The sequence below is a fragment of the Echinops telfairi genome, unplaced genomic scaffold (assembly GCF_000313985.2).
Source record: "Echinops telfairi isolate 266 unplaced genomic scaffold, ASM31398v2 ScPeMD7_12;HRSCAF=54, whole genome shotgun sequence".
Taxonomy (NCBI): domain Eukaryota; kingdom Metazoa; phylum Chordata; class Mammalia; order Afrosoricida; family Tenrecidae; genus Echinops; species Echinops telfairi.
Genome location: NW_022103909.1, coordinates 4771368 through 4789658, shown reverse-complemented (window position 1 = coordinate 4789658; position 18291 = coordinate 4771368). Strand labels below are relative to the sequence as shown.

Genomic DNA, 18291 nt, shown 5'->3' with positions numbered 1-18291 from the left:
TGGCGGGCCATTCCTGGGAGAGCAGGAGGGAGAGGTTACTGGGGGAGCCAGACCTCCTCCCTGTGAATGGCTTGGGAGGAGTCTGCACACCAGGAAGGCCCCTCCCAGGGAGGTCGAGACGTCACTCGTGACAAGGGGACTTCATGAGACTGTAGGACCGAGTATCTTCACTCTGTGAAGATACTATAGCTGTGCCTTGGCAGGAGGGAACCCAGGGGAGCCAGCCCTCTGGCGACAGACAAGAAAGGCCCATTTCTGACCCCGCTAGAGGCCCAGGACGGTCGCAGAGAACAGAGAATTTTACAAAGAGGTTGATTTTATTGATATTTAAATATATTAAATATTTCACTGAAATACATGGTACATCCTCCCCCCCTCCTACCTCCCACAGTGGTTACATTATAAAACCAAAGTCCATGGGCCTCCCCTCCTCTGCTCCCCCCCCCCAGCCTCCCACCTAGTGGTGAGGAAGAGGGCCATGGTAGCCCAGGAGAAGGGCATGGCTGGCACTGTGGTACAGGGAGCCAGGTGTGGACAAGCCCCTCTCACCTGGCGAGAAGCAAAGATAAGTCCCCCAAAGCCAAGGGGTGCCCCGAAGTCCCCTCCTAGCCAGAGAGCAGGGGGCTTTCTGTTTGGACCAACTAGTTCCCTCTCCTTCTGCCTGGACAAATGAAGTGTCTGGTGCCCCATTGAGTAATGCAGGAAGACCCCTCCTGCCTCAAGGCAGGCAGTACCTAGTCAGAAACCAGCCCCCTGCAGGGGACTAGGGTCAGAAGGCGCCGTGAGCTAGGGCCAGAGAGCCACCAGACCCTTCCATCCCCCACACCTAGCAATTCTGGGGACCCTCTGTCCTCTGGGGACTCTCTCTAGTCACCTCCAAGACAAAGGGATCTCCAAGCAAAACCTAGGCTGACGCCTCTGGCTTAAACAGGCACAGAGAATCCAAGGCACCAGCTTAATTCGTGTCCTACCCAAGGAGACTGGGAGGAGGAAAGGGGTAAAAGAAAAGAAGAAAAGCAAAGATAGAAGAGAATCTAGAATCCACCCTCCTAACCCTTCCACCAGCCCTTGCAGGCTTCATCTGGGGAGCTGGGGACACGCTAGAATCAGGCTGAAGGCTGGTGAAGGAGAAGGCAAAGGTCAAGGTTCCCCTGCCCCCAACCCCTAGTACCGAGATCGGGGTCCTCAGAGGGATCCCCTGCTCCCCTATCCCCAAGGTTTACCATGTCCCGAGACACAAGGTGGGGGACCCAGGAAGTCCTGAGCCTTAGCCCACTGAACCCCAGGCAGTTCCAGTGCACAAGGCACTGGGACTGAAGCAGGTTCTTGGGTCCCTGCCCCAGCCAGGGAGACTGCCATGCTGCACACTTGGCCCTCAAAGGGCACTTAGGGATTTGGCACAGAAAGGACTCTTCTCCCTGGGGCCACCCTTCCTTTTGCTACCACACCCCATCCCACACCTGGGCACCTCTCCCCACCCCTGGTCACAGGGGGCCTGGCCTTACTCTCCCAGAAGTCAGGCCGGCAGGAGAAAGGCAACTGGGTGCATGGCTGAGGAGCAGGAGCACAAGGACACACACTGACCAGGAAAGCATGGTGACAATATGTACCCACAGATCCATGCATGCCCACAAGCGCACGCACACACACGCACACACTCATGCCCTCCCTAGAGCCAAACCAGGGAGGGTAGGTTTGGGGCCAGGGGACATCTTCCTTCATGCCCTGACCCGCCTATTTGGCAATGGAAGAGGGCAGAGATGCTCTGTGCCCCCTTGTCGGCAGACGGCAAGAGAGCTGGGGCAGAGTGCCTTGACCCTGCCCATGCCAGGCCCGTCAGGGCTGGCACTACCTCTCTCGCTGGCCCGCCTGCTCTCTTTGGCACCTGCAGGTGAGCTTCCAGCTCCTGATCTTCTGCCATCCCCACACATGCCCTGGCTCTCCGCTCAGGCATTTTCACAGTTACCAATGAAGCCAGACTCCCCTTTACCGAGAGCAGCCATGTAGTGGCCGCAAGTCCCTTTGTTCCCCTTTGGAGACAGATTGTTGACCTGGGTTTTGGCAAATGGAAACATTCCTCTGAAATAACGGGCAGAGCAGGGTCCCCAGGGCGTCCCCCTCCTCTGCCCAGGAAAGAGGAGACCCAGCTGGGGATACAGGCATAGCAAAGGCAAGCGTGGAATAGGCACTCCTCATGCCTGCCCCAGTCTGTATACAAAATATTCCCAGAAAAAAGAGGGAGAGAGAGGGCCCAGCCCTGAGCCTGCCACCCAGACAGACAAGGCAGGGTCAGGCCTGGTGAGCTGCCATTGTAATCAGTCTCTCAGAGAGGAAGGGGCTTCCCCTGCCTCCACTGCCGCCTGCTCCTCTGCTCCCAAAAGCTGCGAGAGAGAAGCGGAACAGCCGTGGCCCAGTAGAAAGAAAGAGTCACTTGCATAATCCTCTGGGTAGTTAGTCCCTCATTCTCCAGGCTGAGGCAGAGGAGCATGGGTCGAGCACAGCTGGCTGGCCTTTCCCCTGTGTGGCTGGCGGGGAGCCTGCCTGCTGCGGTTCCACCAGTAAGCACAGAGCCTGCTCAATGCCCACCTTGGTCCCTTCTGCCGAGTCTGCAGCCGGGCCCTGCTAACTGCTTGGGCCCCCATTGAGGAAGTAGGTGGTCATCTCCCCTTTGCCCTTCACCTTGACCACCCCTCGGCACTCCAGCTGATAGCCCTTGGAGGCTAAAACCTGGTACAGGTCCGTGGTCACCTGGGGGTTGGGAAAGGGGACCTGTTTGGCCTGTGCTCCTGCCAATTGGGTTTGCAGGGGCTGAGGGTTTCTCTAGGCATGGGTTCCCCCTGGCCCCCCACCCCCACCCAGCACTGCCTCCCTGTCCCTGCCACTATCAAGGGCAGCAGAGGGGGCCCAGCCTTGCTCATATCCCCCCTCACCTGGATTCGATCAGGGACCCCCGTGCTGTCCATACGGCTAGAGACATTGACCGTGTTCCCCCAGATGTCATACTGTGGCTTCCGAGCACCAATGACGCCGGCCACGACTGGGCCCATGTTCAGCCCTGAGGGAGGGAAAGCGCAAGCAGGTGGCAGCATCAGGGTCAGTCCAGGGACACATCACACCACCTGGCAGAGGTGACAGCAGAAAAGAGCCAGCCAGCTTCCTGGTTGTCAAAAAGGGAAGGTCTGGGCAGCTCCCCTGTGGCCGGCCGGCTCCATGGCTCAGGAGCTAACCTCCCAGCGGCCCTCCTGCAGCCTTCCAGGCTGGCTAGCACTTTGCCTGGCTGGCTTCAGCCCCACACGGGTGCCATCACCCCCACTCTGCAGATGGCTGTGGTGGTCGTTCGTGACTGTCCCGTCCCTTCCGACTCACGGGGCCGCTGGGAGAGCAGCGTAAACTGCTCCCCAAGGTTTACAAGGCTGTGGCCTTTCAGAAACAGGCGGCGAGGCCTCTCTCCTGGCCAACCTCCCAGCCGGTCTAGTGCTTAACTGTCTGGGCCACCCAGGGGCTCACTGGATGAGTAGCTGGATACAACGTAGCTGAAGCCGAGAAACGGTAGGCAGCTTACTAAATTTGCCAGTTATAGAATGGCCCAAATTTAAATCCCAACTCTCGGACTCCAGAACCCATGCTATTATCAACTGCTCCACCGTAGTGCCTGTTACTATCGCCTGCTTCAGTGGGTACTAGTAGTACGTAACTTATTCATATTGTTATCTACTATCAGCAGTTCAAAACCACCAGCTGCTCTAAAGGAGAAAAAAATGAAGCTTTCTGCTCCTATAAACAGTTACAGTTTGTACGGAAACCCACCGGGGCCACGCTACCCCGTCCTATAGGGCCTGCTCTGAGTCGGAATCCACTCCAAGGCAGTGAATTTGGTCTGCTTTGGAGTCGTCTGAAAAGAAGTTCATCTTATCAGACCCGCCATAGATAAGGGCCTGGAGTTCAGACAAACCTAGTTTGGAATCTCAGCCCCAAGCCTGACCAGTTGACCTTGGCTGAGGTAGTGACTTGCCGCTCCCTGATAACCCCCATATCTCTGGTTGTGGTCGCTGTGTGCCGCTGTGTGCCAGTGAGTCGACTCTGACTCAGAGCCGCACGCCAGGGCAGAGCAGAGCCACCCCAGAGGGGGTCCCAGGCTGGAATCTACAGGGGCCCACTGCAGGGTCACTGGGAGCTTCAAGCCACCAACCTTCTGTTAAGTCAAGCTCTTAACTGTGCTGACACTGGGCCCATTGCAAATCTATAAACAGGGATGATAGCAATTCAAGGATTCATAGGTGCTCAAAAAGTGTCCAGGGCAGTGCCTAGCACATAGTAGGCACTCGAAAAATGAGCTCAGTTCTTAACATCAAGGTGTAGTGGGGTATGCATTAAGACAAAGTTATCTGAAACGTCGGTGATTCAAATCCCCCAGTCACTTCACAGGGGAGAGATGGTTGTCTGCTCCTGTGAAGATTTGCTGCCAAGGTTCTCAACCTGGGGGTCGGACGACCCTTTCACAGGGGTCGCCCGATTCATAACAGTAGCACAATGACAGTGATGAAGTAGCAATGAAAATAATGTTATGGTTGGGTGGGGTGGTGGGGTCACCACCACATGAGGAACTGTATGAAAGGGTCGCAGCAAGATGAAGGCTGAGAACCACTAATTCCGAGTCTCATAGCCTCAAAGAGGAAGATCTATCCTGTCTGACAGGGTCACCATGGGTCACAGTCAACCCAGTGGCAGTGAGTTGGTTCTTGAGGTTTGGAATGTCAGGCTTGACTTGACACAGGAGGGAGGAGGGAGGAGACACCTCCCACCCCCACCCCTGCCAGGCACCTGGTAGAGAATCACTCATCCCATCCCCCACCTGTAGCCTCGCCTCCACCCAGAAACCGTCCTGGGAAGGGCGCCGGCCCACTCACCAATCTTCATCTGGAAGTTGTTGAAGGAGTGCTCGTTGATGTGCTCCATCTGCGCCATCAGGCGCATGGCGTAGTCGGCCAGGGCCGTGACGTGGGAGCGGCCCACCTGGTCGTAGGTGCTGGCGTTCAGCCCGGAAGCTGCCATGTAGGTGCTGCCAATGGTCTTGATCTTCTCCAGCTGCCGGAACCGCTCCTCGCTGATGATCTGGACACCACCGGAGACCCCGCTGTCATAGCATAGAGACCAAGCCCAGCCCTGGCCCAACCCTCAGTCACTCCCATGCCTTGGCCCTTCTCCCACCTCAAAACTGAGCCCAGGAGCCCCGGTAGGAGAGTGGGTCATGGGCTGAGCCACCAAGCAAGAGGATGAGGCTGTCTGCTCCCGTGGAGATTCACAGCCTCGGAAGCCCAGAGGGACAGATGGTTCCACTCTGTCTGTCCTACACGAGTTGGAATCAACTCGATGGCGGTGAGCTCATGTGACCGAGTCCTCTTCCAGCTGTGACTCTCAGTGTAGGACTGAGGAGCCGGAGAAAGAGGTCTCCTCTACCAGGTGGCCATCAAGGACCCAGGCTGGGACTTGGGCAGAGAGCTCTAGGTCAACTTCAACTGCTCCTTCTCAGGACCCAGAGTCTCAAAAAGGACACCAAGCCTATTGGAATGCAGAGCAACTGCAAGTGACACAGAGCAGAGCTGCTCCCCAGCATGCTATTTTCCTGGCTGCCGCCTCTACAGACTGCAGTGCGTTGGGGGGGGGGGGGGCAAGAGGGGGAGTGCACATGGTTATGTGCTCAATGGCCAGCTCAGAGGCATCTTGGAAGACAGGCCTGGTGGTCCCTTTCTGAAGGGTCTCCTCCTGGAGAACCCTCTGGGGCAGTTCTGCTCTACAGAAATGGGGTTGCCAGGAGTCACAACTAGCTCAGTGGCAACTGGTGACAACCATCTTGTCCGAGGCAGACCCAGGCCTTTCTCCCGCAGGCTATGGCGTCAGCAAATGGGTGTGCACAGCTGCCACTGCCCAGGCAGCTACTAAGTAGGCTAGCCTGTGGGGCCACTGAGTCCTCGAGAGAGGAAGCGACTTCCCTTCAAACCCAGAGCAGCCCCTTTCTCACCCGGAAGCTAGAACTCTTCCCCCAGTTTGGCCTCCGCTTCCTATCCAGGGGACCATCATGCTTGCTGGTCTCTTCCCACAGATTCTAATGTCCTCCACCATCCCCTTCCATCACAGGGAGCCCCCTGCCCAGCCAGGGATGACCCCCCCCAACCACCTGTGTCATCTTCCTGGGGGCCCTGTCCTCCCGCTGTGCCTCCGCTGTTCCCACCCTGGCTTCCCTTCCTGACAACCCATGGGTCTCATCCAGTCTCCCTCCTTCCTTCCAGTGCTGCACACACACACACCCTACGATCTTGGCCTTCTCGCCAAAGCCCCCGCCCCACCCTACTCCACCCAGGCCCCAAGCTTGTCTGGGCAACGGGAGAAGGCACCTCGTCGAAGTCGGCGATGATCTCGTTGAGCAGCCGCAGGCACTCGACGCCCTCGTTGTTGGCCTCGAGCTCCACGTAGAACTCGGAGAAGTTGGCGATGGAGGCGAACATCACGGCCACGCACTCGCACGACTGGTAGTAGAGCTCATCATTCCGGCGCTCGCGGGCCAGGAAGTGGGCGGCCACGTCCTTGGGCAGGATGTTGTGCAGCAGCCGCCGGTTGTAGGCCTGGAGTTCCTCCATCTCCTCCTTCTCCCCGGTTGCCTGCGGGCACCCTGCCCATCACCTATTGCCCAATGCTCTGGAGGGGCAGATGCATGGCCTGGGCAGGGCACCCGAGGGAGCCATGGGGAGGAAGGGAGGCCCACAGCACAGGCAGAGGGTGAAGCATGGGGACTGAGGGATGGGGAGGGAGGTCCAGGGCAGGGGCTTTGGGATGAGCAGAGAAGACACCGGCAGGGAGCCAGGGTGGGCTTGGGGTGACCAGAGAACCAGAGGGGTGCTTCCAACATCACCCAGACTTGGAATGGAAGCTGCTCTCAGGCCCACCCTCACTCAGCTGTGGGCCCGCCCAGTCACCTGCAGCTTCCAGAGGAAATCCAGGCGGGCAGTGGACTCCACCTGCTGGGCATGCAGATACAGCGCCAGGGCAAACACCAGCAGGATCACCGGGGTCATATACTTGAGGGCCACCCTCCCCGGAGCCGGGCTGAGGGGAAGCAGAGGCATGCTCAGCGTCGGAAGGAGGCAGGTGGCTGCCCTCGCTGCCCCGGAGCCTCACTCACCAGTCCAGCCCATCGAAGGTCCCATTGGAGGAAGCCCTGGCAAAGAGACACGAGAGCAACGCCATCAGTGTTTGCTGTATCACTGGGTAGGGCACAGCGGGTGACAGAGACCACACGAACCAAGCATGTGCCACATGGAAGGCATCAGGCCAGCCCTCAAACTCGTCAAACAAAGGTTAGGGGAAGGTTACTGCTGGCTCCTGTACTTACAAGCCCTGTGACCTTGGTCAAGTTGCTTCACTCTCTTAAGGCTCAGCTTCCCCAGCCAGAAACACGGGAGTCAGGCCAACGGGAGGGGCTTTGATCAGTGTGAGTTACAGCACTCTCTAGAGCTACCCCGTGCCAGGGCTGGCCTTGCCATTTTACAGATGCGGAAATGGAAGCTCAGAGAGGTTACCTCTCCTATCCAAGGTCACATAGCCCATGAGAGGCCAAGCAGCAATTCAAGCCCAGGGGACCCGGCTCCACAGGCCTTTTCTACCACATCAAGCTGTAAAAGCCCACCACAGCTGAGTCGACTACGACACACCGAATCCCGGGGCAGAGAGTGACCACTCCATAGGGCTTCCGAGACTGTCCACCTTCATGGGAGCAGACAGCGAACCTCTCTCCCGAGGCACGGCTGGGAGATTTGAACTGCTAACCCTGTGCTTGGCAGCCCAGTAGCTAACCCACTGCATCACGATGGGTGGGTTTGAAGGAAAAAGCTCATGTGCTGCCCCAGGAAAAGACCTCAAGCAGGAGTCAGATGTTTTGGTTTTCCCCCTCCCCCTGCCCCCCCTCCACACCACTACCACCCAGCAGCCGTGTGATGTACAGGTGGTCACATGGGTGCTGTGAGTGCAGGGGCGCTCAGTGTCTAGTCTGGAAACACAGGGAGCCCTGGTGGAACAGTTATGCGCTGGGCTGCTAGCCGTGAGTGAATCTAAATCAGCTGTTCTCCACCTTCCTCATGCCGCGGCGACCCTTTCATACAGTTCCTCATGTCGTGGTGAGCCCCCCCCCCAACCATAACATTATTTTCGTCGCTACTTCAGAACTGTAATTTTGCTACTGTCATGAATCGGCTGACCCCTGTGAAACGGTCGTTTGACCCTCAGCAGGGTCGCAACTCATGGGTTGAGAACCGCTGGCCTAAAATAACAGGCATTTTCCAGGATTGGGATCTCCTTGGGGTGACTGTGTGGGGTCATACACTGGGAGCACCTGCATCTCCCTCAAGGGGAAGGTCCAGGGCAAGGGACCTGGGATGGGCAGTAGCATGGCATGAGTCGCGGGCCTGGGCCCCAGAGAGGCTCTCAGTGACTGGCAGGGGCAAGGGGTTCCTGGAGGCCCACAGGGGCTGAGAGAAGACTCACAAGCCGTGGACGCCAAGCAGCAGATCATAGTTGTCAAAGACGGTGGCCGGAGGACCCAGCAGAAGCAGCACCAAATAAATGAACCCCAGGACAAGGGTCATGGCCAACTTCCCGATGCTGCTGATGTGTAGGAAGACAGAGCTGGCCAGCAGGCTCAGTAGCATGTTGCCCAGGAAGTACTGCAGGGAGGGACCATGGGGCAGGCAGCATTAGGTGAAAGCTGAGACCATGATGCCCTAGGAAGCCTGCACTCCCCACCACAACCCTCAGACCCCACCATCCTTACCCCTCCACGCCCAGTCCCTGCACTACACCAGGCTCCTGGGATACTGATGGCGTTGGGGACTCTGGTGAGCTCATGAGTCCCTGGGCCCTGTCACAGCCTGGCCTGGAGGGGTCCATAGCTGGTACCAGTGAGGACCTTCCCCCCCCCCCCGCCTGAGCACTGCTTGGACGGACACCTCAGGGAAGCTGCAGGTGGGTGCGGTGCCCTCACACAGGGGAGCATCCAGGCCCAGGGAGTAATTGAGCTGCTGCAGGTGGCAGGCGGTGATATCGGCAGGAGTTAAGTTTAACATCTGGGCTGCGCAGGTCCGGATGGGGGTGTGGTTACATGTGAACTGTAAAAGTGGGGGGGAGGGGCACGTTTCAAGGTTCCTGAGGAGGCTAAGGGTCTTGAGGGCCACGCCCAGGGCCTTATCCCCCAGGGGTAAAGTTCTCACTGAGGCATCCGAAGTGAAGGGGAGAAGGCAGGGGAAGGGCAGTGGGAAAAGTAACCCTACCCCCCTTCTTCCAGACAGTGGGCTCTTTTCCACCCCCACCCCCCACCCCCAGTGCCCAGAGCAGTGCTTGACCAGTGCAGAGGTGAGGCATGTCCCACTCGACTTTACCATGTTGGCGATGGCAGAGGTGAAGACGAGCAGGACGGAGAAGATGCCGACAGCCGTGCTGTGTGCCCGCGAGCGGACGATGCTGCGGGACAGACGTTGCAGGGCCTTAGGGAACAGCTGGAGGTGGGCAAGAGACCAGAGTTGGAGTAGCCCCAGCAGGCGAGGGCGGAGGCCGGCAGGGGCAGGGTCTCCTCTTCCCTCTCCCGACCCCACCAGAGCCTGCCTACCGAGCCACAGGAGTACACAGCACAGATCAGCACGGTGACTAGCAGCAGCACAAAGGTACCCGCAGAGACGCCGAGCATCAGGCGGGAACTGGGGAGACAGGGCAGGCCGGCCGGCAGGGGCAGCGTGAGTCTGCAGGGCCCCTGACTCACCCTCAGGCTACAGGGCCGGCACGTGGGCACCCGAGCACGTTCTGGAGGGGCAGGGCTCTCACCGTGGGAAGACGAGGAGCTGGATGAAGCAAATGAAGCAGAAGACCAGCAGGGCACAGGCCACGTAGGCTCCGAAGCGAGGGTCCACCTTTCTTGAGTACTGAAGGAGAGGAGGCTGAGCAGGGGGCAGGGTGGGGGAGGCTGGGCCAGCCCTGGGGGAGGCGGGGAGGCAGGGGACTGGCTACACACTACCAGGGCCTCGATGGGGAGGAGGAGCAGGTGGTCCAATTAATATTGATCCACCATTACCCTGGCTCTGCCCGTGGTCCCCTTGGCATCCCCCAAAGCCCTCTCCTACTGTGTCACCAGTGCGCAGAGGTCCCTGCCTGGACCCGCCCTGTCCCCAGCTGTCCGGCTGCCGTGGTGGGCCCACACCTTCTTCTCCAGGTCCTCTCTCTGGAAAGTGAGCAGGAAGCGGCGCACGTGGTCCTTGCGGAGTTGGTCAATGCTGCGCGCGTCAATGGCCCGGCCCAGGAACTCGTCCACCTCATCCTCGGGGTTCAGGGCATCCTGGGCGCCCCGGCTGATGGCAGGGGATATGGCTCACCATGGAGTGCAGGAGCATTGCCCATCGGGGGCAGGGATGGGGGCGGGCAAGGGCCCATGCAATGCCCCTGGAGTGTGAGGCGGGCGGTGGCACCAGCTCCCAGACTACCCTTGAGCTCCCCACAGCCCAATCCCAGGGGGCAAGGACCTTCTCTCCTGCCTGTCCCCCCTGCTCCAAACCCAGACTCACTTGTCTTTGCTGGAATCATCAATACCCTAGAGAGAGAGAGAGAGTGCAAGAGTGAGGTGAGGGGCAGGCCACCACCATCCACGGCCCCTCCCTCCAGCCCTGACACTATGTGTGCTAAGGAATTCCCCACTGCATCCTCAGGGGAGGGCGAGCAAGGGGCCCTTTGGGTGAAATCATCACCATCCATGCCAGGGAGCCCTGCGCGCAGCCTCAACAGGCAGACTGAACAGGGAGAGGCGAAGTGCCGATGGAGGTGCCCCATCCCCTGGTCTCACCATCTGCCGGAAAGCCTTGGAGTCCTTGGTGCGGGAAAGGCGGTCGGGCACCCAACGTGGGATCAGCCCCTCCATGGAGTTGGCCCTTGTCCGCTGCAGCTTGGCCAGCATGGCCTTCTCCTCTTTCTGTGCAGGCAGTGTGGACACAGGCTCAGAAGAGGGCCCGGCAAGGCCTGCGCCTGCTCCTCCAGCTCCCCGAGGCCCGCCCCGTCCTGCCCAGGCCCTGACCCGCTTTTGGCTGGCGCCCAGGATGAGGAAGGTCTCAATGTGCTGCTCCTTGAGGTATGCGTTGCGCTCCCCGCCTCGGCCCAGCTCCACCTCATAGTCCCCATTCAGGTACTGCAGTGTGGCCCGGGTGATGTGGATGCGGCTGTGTGGGGATGGAGGGTGAGACCCTGCTTCCCGCCCCTACCTCCCCTCCCATCCGTCCGCCCCCCACCGCTGCCTGGACTCGCTTCACGCACCCAGCCCGGCCCCCTGCCTCCATGTGGTTGGCCAGAGTCACATCATTGGACCACACATCGAACTGCCATTTCCGCAGGCCCAGGACCCCGCAGTGCACACGCCCACTGTGGATGCCGACACGCATGTTCACATTCACGCCGGTCACTTCCCGCACCAGCCTGGGAGGAAGAGGCTCCGGCTCAGCTCCTGACACAGCCTGCCAGACTCCCACCTTACTCCTCTCGGGGCTGATCCAGCCAGTAAGATGGGGAGCCCAGGGGCAGGGGCAGGAACTCAGCCCTGGCTGAATAGGTGCGCATGAGGCTCAAGGATGAGGTCTGAGAGCTGCGTTTGCCAGCAGGGGCCATGCAGCATCTTGGGGCACTTGCTCTCGAGAGGTGTCACCTCAGCCCAGCCCAGTGTGCATCCTCTGAGGGTCCAGATCCTCCCCCACCCCCACCCTGGCCAGGGTCTGCGTGTGCACATGGGCCTGCACAGGCTGGAGGGCAGCGGCCTGAGAATGTCCCCAGAGAAGAGGCCATGCCTCTGCCCAGTGAAGGGTCTTGGCGACAGAGGGCGGAGGGGTGCAGGAGCCCAGGGCCCCCACAGTGCAGGAAGCCTGGCAGTGGGGTGCTGCTTACGAGATGGCCTCGATCATGTCCACCCCCATCTCCACGCAGCAGTGGGCATGGTCAGCCCGGGCCTCTGGCAGCCCTGACACGCAGTAGTAGCAGTCTCCCAAGATCTTGATCCTCAGGCAGTGGTTTTCCTGAGTGGGGATGAGAGTTGGAGGGAGGGACCACCTCTGGTCTTGCCCCCTCCCCCAGGCTGCCTAGCCCACCCGCTTCCCTGCAGACTCCTGTCAGTCCCGGCACCCTCACCGCTGCAAGCTTGTCGAAGCGTGCAAAAAGCTCGTTCAGGGTCATGACCAGCTCCTGTGCAGTGCACTGGGAGGCCAGACTGGTGAAGCCTTCGATGTCGGCAAACAGGATGCTGGGGGTGACAAGAGGATGGAGGAGCCATGTGCCTGTAAAGATGCCCAGTCCCTGCACCCCTCCTGGCCCTCCCATGGCCACCCTACCTGACATTGTCATGCTTCTGGATGTAGATCTTGTGGAACATCATGTCTTCCTTTTTTGTGTTGATGTCCTCTTTCATCTCCATGGCAACGTGCTGGGGCAATACGGACAGCAGCAGCCGCTCCTAGACCAGTGGCTCCGTCAGGGCACTGCTCTCCACTGCCCCACATCCCAACCCTTGTGTCCCTCACATCCTTAGGGACCTCCTGGACCTTTCTGAGAGCCTGAGCATCTCTTCCGAACAGTTGCCTGCCCCTACCCTCAGCGGATATATAGCCCAGCTCTGCCCCCTTGGGCAGGACAGATGCCCCATGTTAACAGGACCACTGATAAACAGCCCAGGAGATGGGCACATGGGGCTCCCACAAACTGGACAGCAGCAAATCTGTGCCGGGGAGCTGGTGGGCGGGCCAGGCCCAGGGAGGCCCTGGCTGGGGGGAGAGGGGGTGTAAGCAGTAGTACCTGCTGCCGATTCTCGTGCTGCAGGTGCAGGCGGGCCTGGATGTAGCCACGGGTCTCCTGGAAGGCCTGGCGCTGAGACACCTCGGCCGGGTAGTGTGTGCAGATGCCCACGACATTGGTGCACAGGAACAGCAGCACATTGGCACCGAGCTGCGGGATGGTGGCGGAGGCAGGGGTGGTGACTACCTTCCCGATACCCTCCCACCCACCCACTCCAACGCCTCCTTGGAAGCTCCTTTGGGGAGGAGAAGCCAGGGGCCTGCAGTTCAAGCCCCCCTCTCCTCACAGGACTACCACCCCTGCCCAGCACACAGCCATAGCGAGAAATGAGATCCTTTCAAAGCTCCTGGGACCAGGCGCCCCAGAGCCCCAAGGGCCCGGCCTTGAAAACATCCCAAACAAAAGGCAAACGTGGCCCCTTCTGCATGTGACTGTCCTTGCAGGTCAACACTCAGGAGACCCTGAGCTGTACTCCTGTGAGTGACCCAGACAAGTGGCCACATCTCCCTGGGCGTCATCTGCCCCTCTATGCCCTGCACTGGGGGTGGGGGTGGGGCGGTGACTGAAAACTCTTAGGCTCCTCCCCACACTGATATAATGGGCAAGAATCGTGATCACTAGTATTCTGATCACGATCACATCATTGTGACTGGTTTAGTGGACTGCTAATGGGGTTACAGGATTGGACAGGGGCACCTGCCATGCATTTCTGACAATCTATGAGTCAAGTGATCAGATTCCATTTTAAAGGCAGGGGCCCGGGCAGAGAGGGTGAGTAACTCGCCGAAAATCATACAGCTCCACGTATCCGGTGGGGAATTTGTGTCCAGAACAGTTAGATTCCAAAGCCTGAGTCTAAGCCCTACTGTCCAGTTCGCTCCAAGTCTCCAGGGTCCCTACACACGGCACGCTCTTCACTCAGACCTCTGCAGACCCAGGGCCCAGGCTGGGGGTCATCCATCCTGACACCAAGCACGCTGTCCAGCTGGAGATGGAGAACCACCAGGACATGCCTCGAGCTTCCAGTCCCCACCCCTTGGAGCCTTCATCCTAGGGTCGCCCAGACCCTCTGTCCCCACCCCTAATCATCACCCATCAAATGGGCTTAGGATCAGGTCTCAGAGTGTTTTCGGGAAGGCAGGGGTTAACGTGGCACTCTGGGCTCCACCCCAGACTTGGCTGGGGCAGGGCTCTGGTTCTAGTAGGGAGGGAAAGAGCACCAACTGGAAGCCAGGAGTTCTGGGCTCTTCCCGGAACCAGAGCTAGTTGGGCACACTTGGCTGGCTCACTTGCTTCCGAGGGCCTCAGGGTCCTCTCAGGGGAACTTGGAGAGTGGGGTCTGCTAAGCCCCTAGCCTCCTCCAGGCCTGACCTCTAGGATTGCCTCCCAACTTCCCATGCCAGGCCGGTTCCCAAGGCCCAAACCAACTAGGCTGAGGTCCCCTGCCCTTCCCCCTAACTGCACAGGGGTGATGAGGGGGGCACACTCTCTCCCTTCCCTCGGGGGTTTCTAAGAATAGCCCCCAGTGGGGGAGAAGGGAAGGGGGGGCAAACCAGGCAACTTCCCTTCCTGGCCCCAGGAGCCCAAGAGGAAAATGTGAGTCACAGCAGGGGGAAGGGGAAGGGGGATGAAAGACTGAAATAACTCTGTACACACACACCCCTATCTGACTGTGAGAAAAAATGGACGCCAGGGGACTGGGGGGGACTCCTGGCTGAGCCTGGGTCACTGGGTGAGTCCGCTCAGTGTCTGAGAGGGTGTGTCAGAGGAGGAGGAAGGCTGCTTCCTGGAGCGGAGTGAAGAGGGGTCTGGATCAGGAGAGCGCCAGCCCAGTCTCCTCTCCACCCAGAAACCCACAGGCCCACCTGGGTACTGGGAATTGTTCTCAGCGCAGCAGGGGGCATGGTGCTCAGGGACTGGCACGGAAGAGGAACTTAACCCCAAGAATGTGCTTGCTGGGACCCAGAGGGTGAGGCTGTAGACAGGTGCCCCTGGGGAGGCGGGTACCTGGAACGGTCCTGGCCTCTGTGGGCTGCACCTCCCCAATCAGGCGCTGGCCTGGCCCTGGGCACCATGCCAGCCATGAACAGGGACAGGACACCCACCTGCCCCCTGGCAGGCTAGAGGAAGGGGGAGGGAAGGCACCCAAGAAGGCAGTCCAGCTACCAAGCCCAGCTGGAGAGCTAACCTGAAAAAGGAGCTGGAAGCTAGTGAAAGCAGAAGAACCTGCCCTTTAAGAGACCTGTCAGTGCCCCACAGGCACGTGCTCCACAAACAATCGGGCTATAAAGTTACTTTTAAAAAGGTCCCGTGTCTGTTCCCCAGTGAGCTGAGCACAGGGCAGGTGGGGAGAGAGACATGCCAGGCCACCCAGCTTCTCACCTTCGGAGCCCAGGCCAGGAAACTTCCTCTTTGTGGTGGGGGCTCTGGTGGGCTACAGACTGAGCCCTGGGCAAGGCTCTCCCAAAACCTGGGAAGGCAGAGGCCACCCCCTTTAACTCCAGGGGGGTGAGGTGTGCTGGTGAGGGAACTGTGTCTATAGCAACTTCAGAAGGGCCGGCTGGGGAGGACACCCTGGTTCCGGCTCCCTGCACTGGCCGGTGGCACCCGGCCCATGTACGACCTCCCCTACTGAGAAGGCAGTCTCCTCCCAAAAGCCCCCTCACGGGGCACATGCCCAGCCACACTCCCTGGCCCCTGGTAAGAATGCTGCCCCTTGGTCTTCCACACCATTCTAGGGAAGGGTGGGACCCTAACTGTGGCATCTCGAGGGAGAAACGACTCTTATCCCATGTCACGGCTCGAGAGGGAGAGGTGAGGCGAGCTGTGTGAGATGCCACAGCAGAGACTGAAGCCTCTTGGAAGGCCAAGCACACATCAAAGAGAGCCCCAAGGCAGTACCGGTTTGGGCAAAGAACTTCCGGGCCAGGCTGCCAGGCTCCCCTTGCCCAGGATGAGAGGGGCAGGTTAGAGATCAGATCCTCAACGCTCCCTCTCTTTTACAGGCCAGCCGTGGGAGAGAAGTGCCCCAACTCTTCACCTTCCCTGTCCTCTCAGAGGTGGCTGTGGGCCAGGCGAGGGACACGCTGCCCTCCCAAAGACTGCCCGAACCCTCCGGGATCACCGCCTCAAGGTGCTCTTCAGGGATTGCACCAGGGCCTCAGTCTCAGGTGTCACCAGAGGCCAGAGATGCCCACGTCTGGCCACAGCCTGGTCTGCCCTTGGACGTCCCAAAGGGGAAGCACCAGGGGCACCGCACCCAACCTCCCATCGCCTCTCTATTGGTTGCACGAGTTTGGAGGCCTCAAGCGTATTAACTGGAGACTGCCTGCAGTGTCACCTCAAGATCAGGCCTGCGTCCTCGTAGCTGAATTCCTTCCTTCCTTCTGCAGGACCCGCTGCCCCGGGGACCCGAATGGAGGCCGATCCCTAAACCTGGACCTCCAGCTCTCCATACTCCTCCCAGGTATACCTACATCACCCACTCCCCGGCCACGGACTCCTCCTGACTTGTAGCAGCCCTATGGAGACTTTCTAAGACTGTACTTTTTTTTTTTTTAAATGGGAGCAGACGGCCTCTTCTTTCTCCTGCAGAGTGGCTGAGGGGTTTGAACTTCCAAACTTTCAGTCACAGGTGCTGACTAACCCACAGAGTCCCCAGGGGTCCCTATCGGCTATCACTAGACACCCCAAACCCAGTCTCCACTCAAGACCCACACCCACGTAACTACTCCATAGCTATGCGTTTTGCTCCCCAGGCCTACCCCCCTCACCAAGTACCTGCTTCCAGAGGAAGGCATCTCCACGGTTGAGCTGCCAGGCCAAGATCAAGTGCAGGGTGGAGAGGCCCAGGCCGCTGAAGACGGCTGCACGCATGCGGATGGGGAGGAGCGTGTACGTGATGTAGACAAAGAACACAGGGCACCAGAGGCCAACCGAGGGGCTGTGAGGGGTGGCTGCCAGGGCCCCTCCAACCTGCACGGCGGCCAGGATGCCCAGCACCACGTAGCTCACCACCCACATTGAGTCCTGGCGGAAACTCTGTCGGTTGCAAACCACCATGAGCGCCACGAAGAGGGTGGCAGCGCAAGCCAGCAGGGCCACGTAGGCCGGCCGTGGGCCGGCAGGCGCGGCGTGGAAGGCCAGCAGCACGGCCATGAGCAGCACCAGCACGGCCATGAGCAGCGTCAGGCTGCTCTGGTTCATCTGGAAGAAGTACCGCTGATACAGGCGCTCCAGCTTGGCGGAACGGAACTGCTTCGACTGGAACACCTGCGCCAGGCGGCGCCAGCAGGACCGCGCGCTTCCCGGCACCAGCTCGGGCACGGCCTCGGCCGCCGCTGCCACTGCCTCCATGTCCTCGAAGCCCAGGGCCACGGCGCGCAGCCCCAGTTCTGTGCCCTTGCCTGGGCACCCCCTGCGGATGAAGCCTTCATCCTGCCAGGGGCACCGAGGGGAGGCTGCGGGCGTGGGGCTCGGCGGCTCGGCGGCGTCCCGGAGGCAGCTCATGTAGCGGGGTGTGCAGAAGCCACTGGGGCGCATCCCACGGCGTGCACGCTTTTGCCCGTTGCGTTCACCCCAGGCGGTTTTCCGTTCATCCACTTTGGGGACCAGGAGGCCACTGAACCACGACATGCTGCTGAGACGGAAGGAAGGAAGGAAGGAGATACGAATACCATCATTGTGGTCACTGCCCCGCCACCCGAAGAGGTCATTAACTGAGTACTTCCTATTGCCAAGCAAAGAGCCTCAGACACATCCCCTTTAGAAAATCATGCCAGCCAGGGAGGAACCCTGGACACAAGGAGGGGAAGTAACTTGCCCGAGATCAAGTGTCCACAGAAGTGGGAGAGCCAAGATTCCAACCCAGACCCACGTGGCTCCAGAGATGATACACTTTTAAAAACCTCCGTTTCCCTAAAAGCCACTGATTTCTGGAAGGTCGCAAGTGCAAGTGCCTAGTGTCAAGGAGTGCCCCCACCCAGGTCAGGTTCTGGGAAATGGGAAGAACTAGAGGGTCCATACCCTGAGCTACCCCACATCTGCCACCAGCAGGTTGGCCATACTGCCATCCTGGGAGGTTTATCAATCGTTTTTTAAAAAGTCATTCTAAATTCTAGTGTGCTGTCCCCTTGTGGCGCTGTCGGGTAAGCATTGGATTGAGAACTTCCAGATCAGGGGTTCAAACCCACCAGCGGATCTTTTGGGGAGAGATGAGGCTTCTGGCTCCCATAAAATCTACTTGGTGGGGGTGGGTTTGGGGTTCTCGATTTTTAAGTAATTGGCAACTAATTCACAGTTTAGCATTTCAGGCCAAATAAGTCAGGCCCACAGATAAATTCAGCCTGTGACCTCTATACAAAAGGAATATTTCCCCACATCCTTGTCCATTCCACTTCTCTCTCTCTCTCTCTCTCTCTCTCTCTCTCTCTC

At 59.4% G+C, this 18291-nt stretch overlaps 1 protein-coding gene across 5 annotated transcripts in view; it reads right to left on the bottom strand.

Annotated features, from left to right (window-relative positions):
• Positions 1–437: 437 nt before the first annotated feature.
• Positions 438–18291, bottom strand: part of ADCY6 (adenylate cyclase 6) — a 21817-nt gene continuing 3963 nt past the window's right edge. For 3 of the 5 annotated variants that reach the window (XM_045287250.1, XM_004711420.2, XM_045287248.1), the window contains exons 2-22: positions 16639–17494; positions 12859–13008; positions 12399–12520; positions 12199–12310; positions 11959–12086; positions 11338–11496; positions 11102–11243; positions 10874–10999; positions 10599–10624; positions 10238–10385; positions 9865–9962; positions 9653–9740; positions 9426–9542; positions 8997–9155; positions 8536–8714; positions 7178–7213; positions 6972–7101; positions 6393–6656; positions 4908–5112; positions 2931–3055; positions 438–2748 (exon numbers count right to left, since the gene is read on the bottom strand). In XM_045287250.1, the coding sequence (XP_045143185.1) occupies positions 2623–2748; positions 2931–3055; positions 4908–5112; positions 6393–6656; positions 6972–7101; positions 7178–7213; positions 8536–8714; positions 8997–9155; positions 9426–9542; positions 9653–9740; positions 9865–9962; positions 10238–10385; positions 10599–10624; positions 10874–10999; positions 11102–11243; positions 11338–11496; positions 11959–12086; positions 12199–12310; positions 12399–12520; positions 12859–13008; positions 16639–17493 (3495 nt within the window). In that variant the 5' untranslated portion in view covers position 17494 and the 3' untranslated portion in view covers positions 438–2622. Of the gene's footprint in view, positions 2749–2930; positions 3056–4907; positions 5113–6392; positions 6657–6971; positions 7102–7177; positions 7214–8535; positions 8715–8996; positions 9156–9425; positions 9543–9652; positions 9741–9864; positions 9963–10237; positions 10386–10598; positions 10625–10873; positions 11000–11101; positions 11244–11337; positions 11497–11958; positions 12087–12198; positions 12311–12398; positions 12521–12858; positions 13009–16638; positions 17664–18291 lie in introns of those variants that run through there. The other 2 variants (XM_045287247.1, XM_045287249.1) reach the window with 2 other exon arrangements.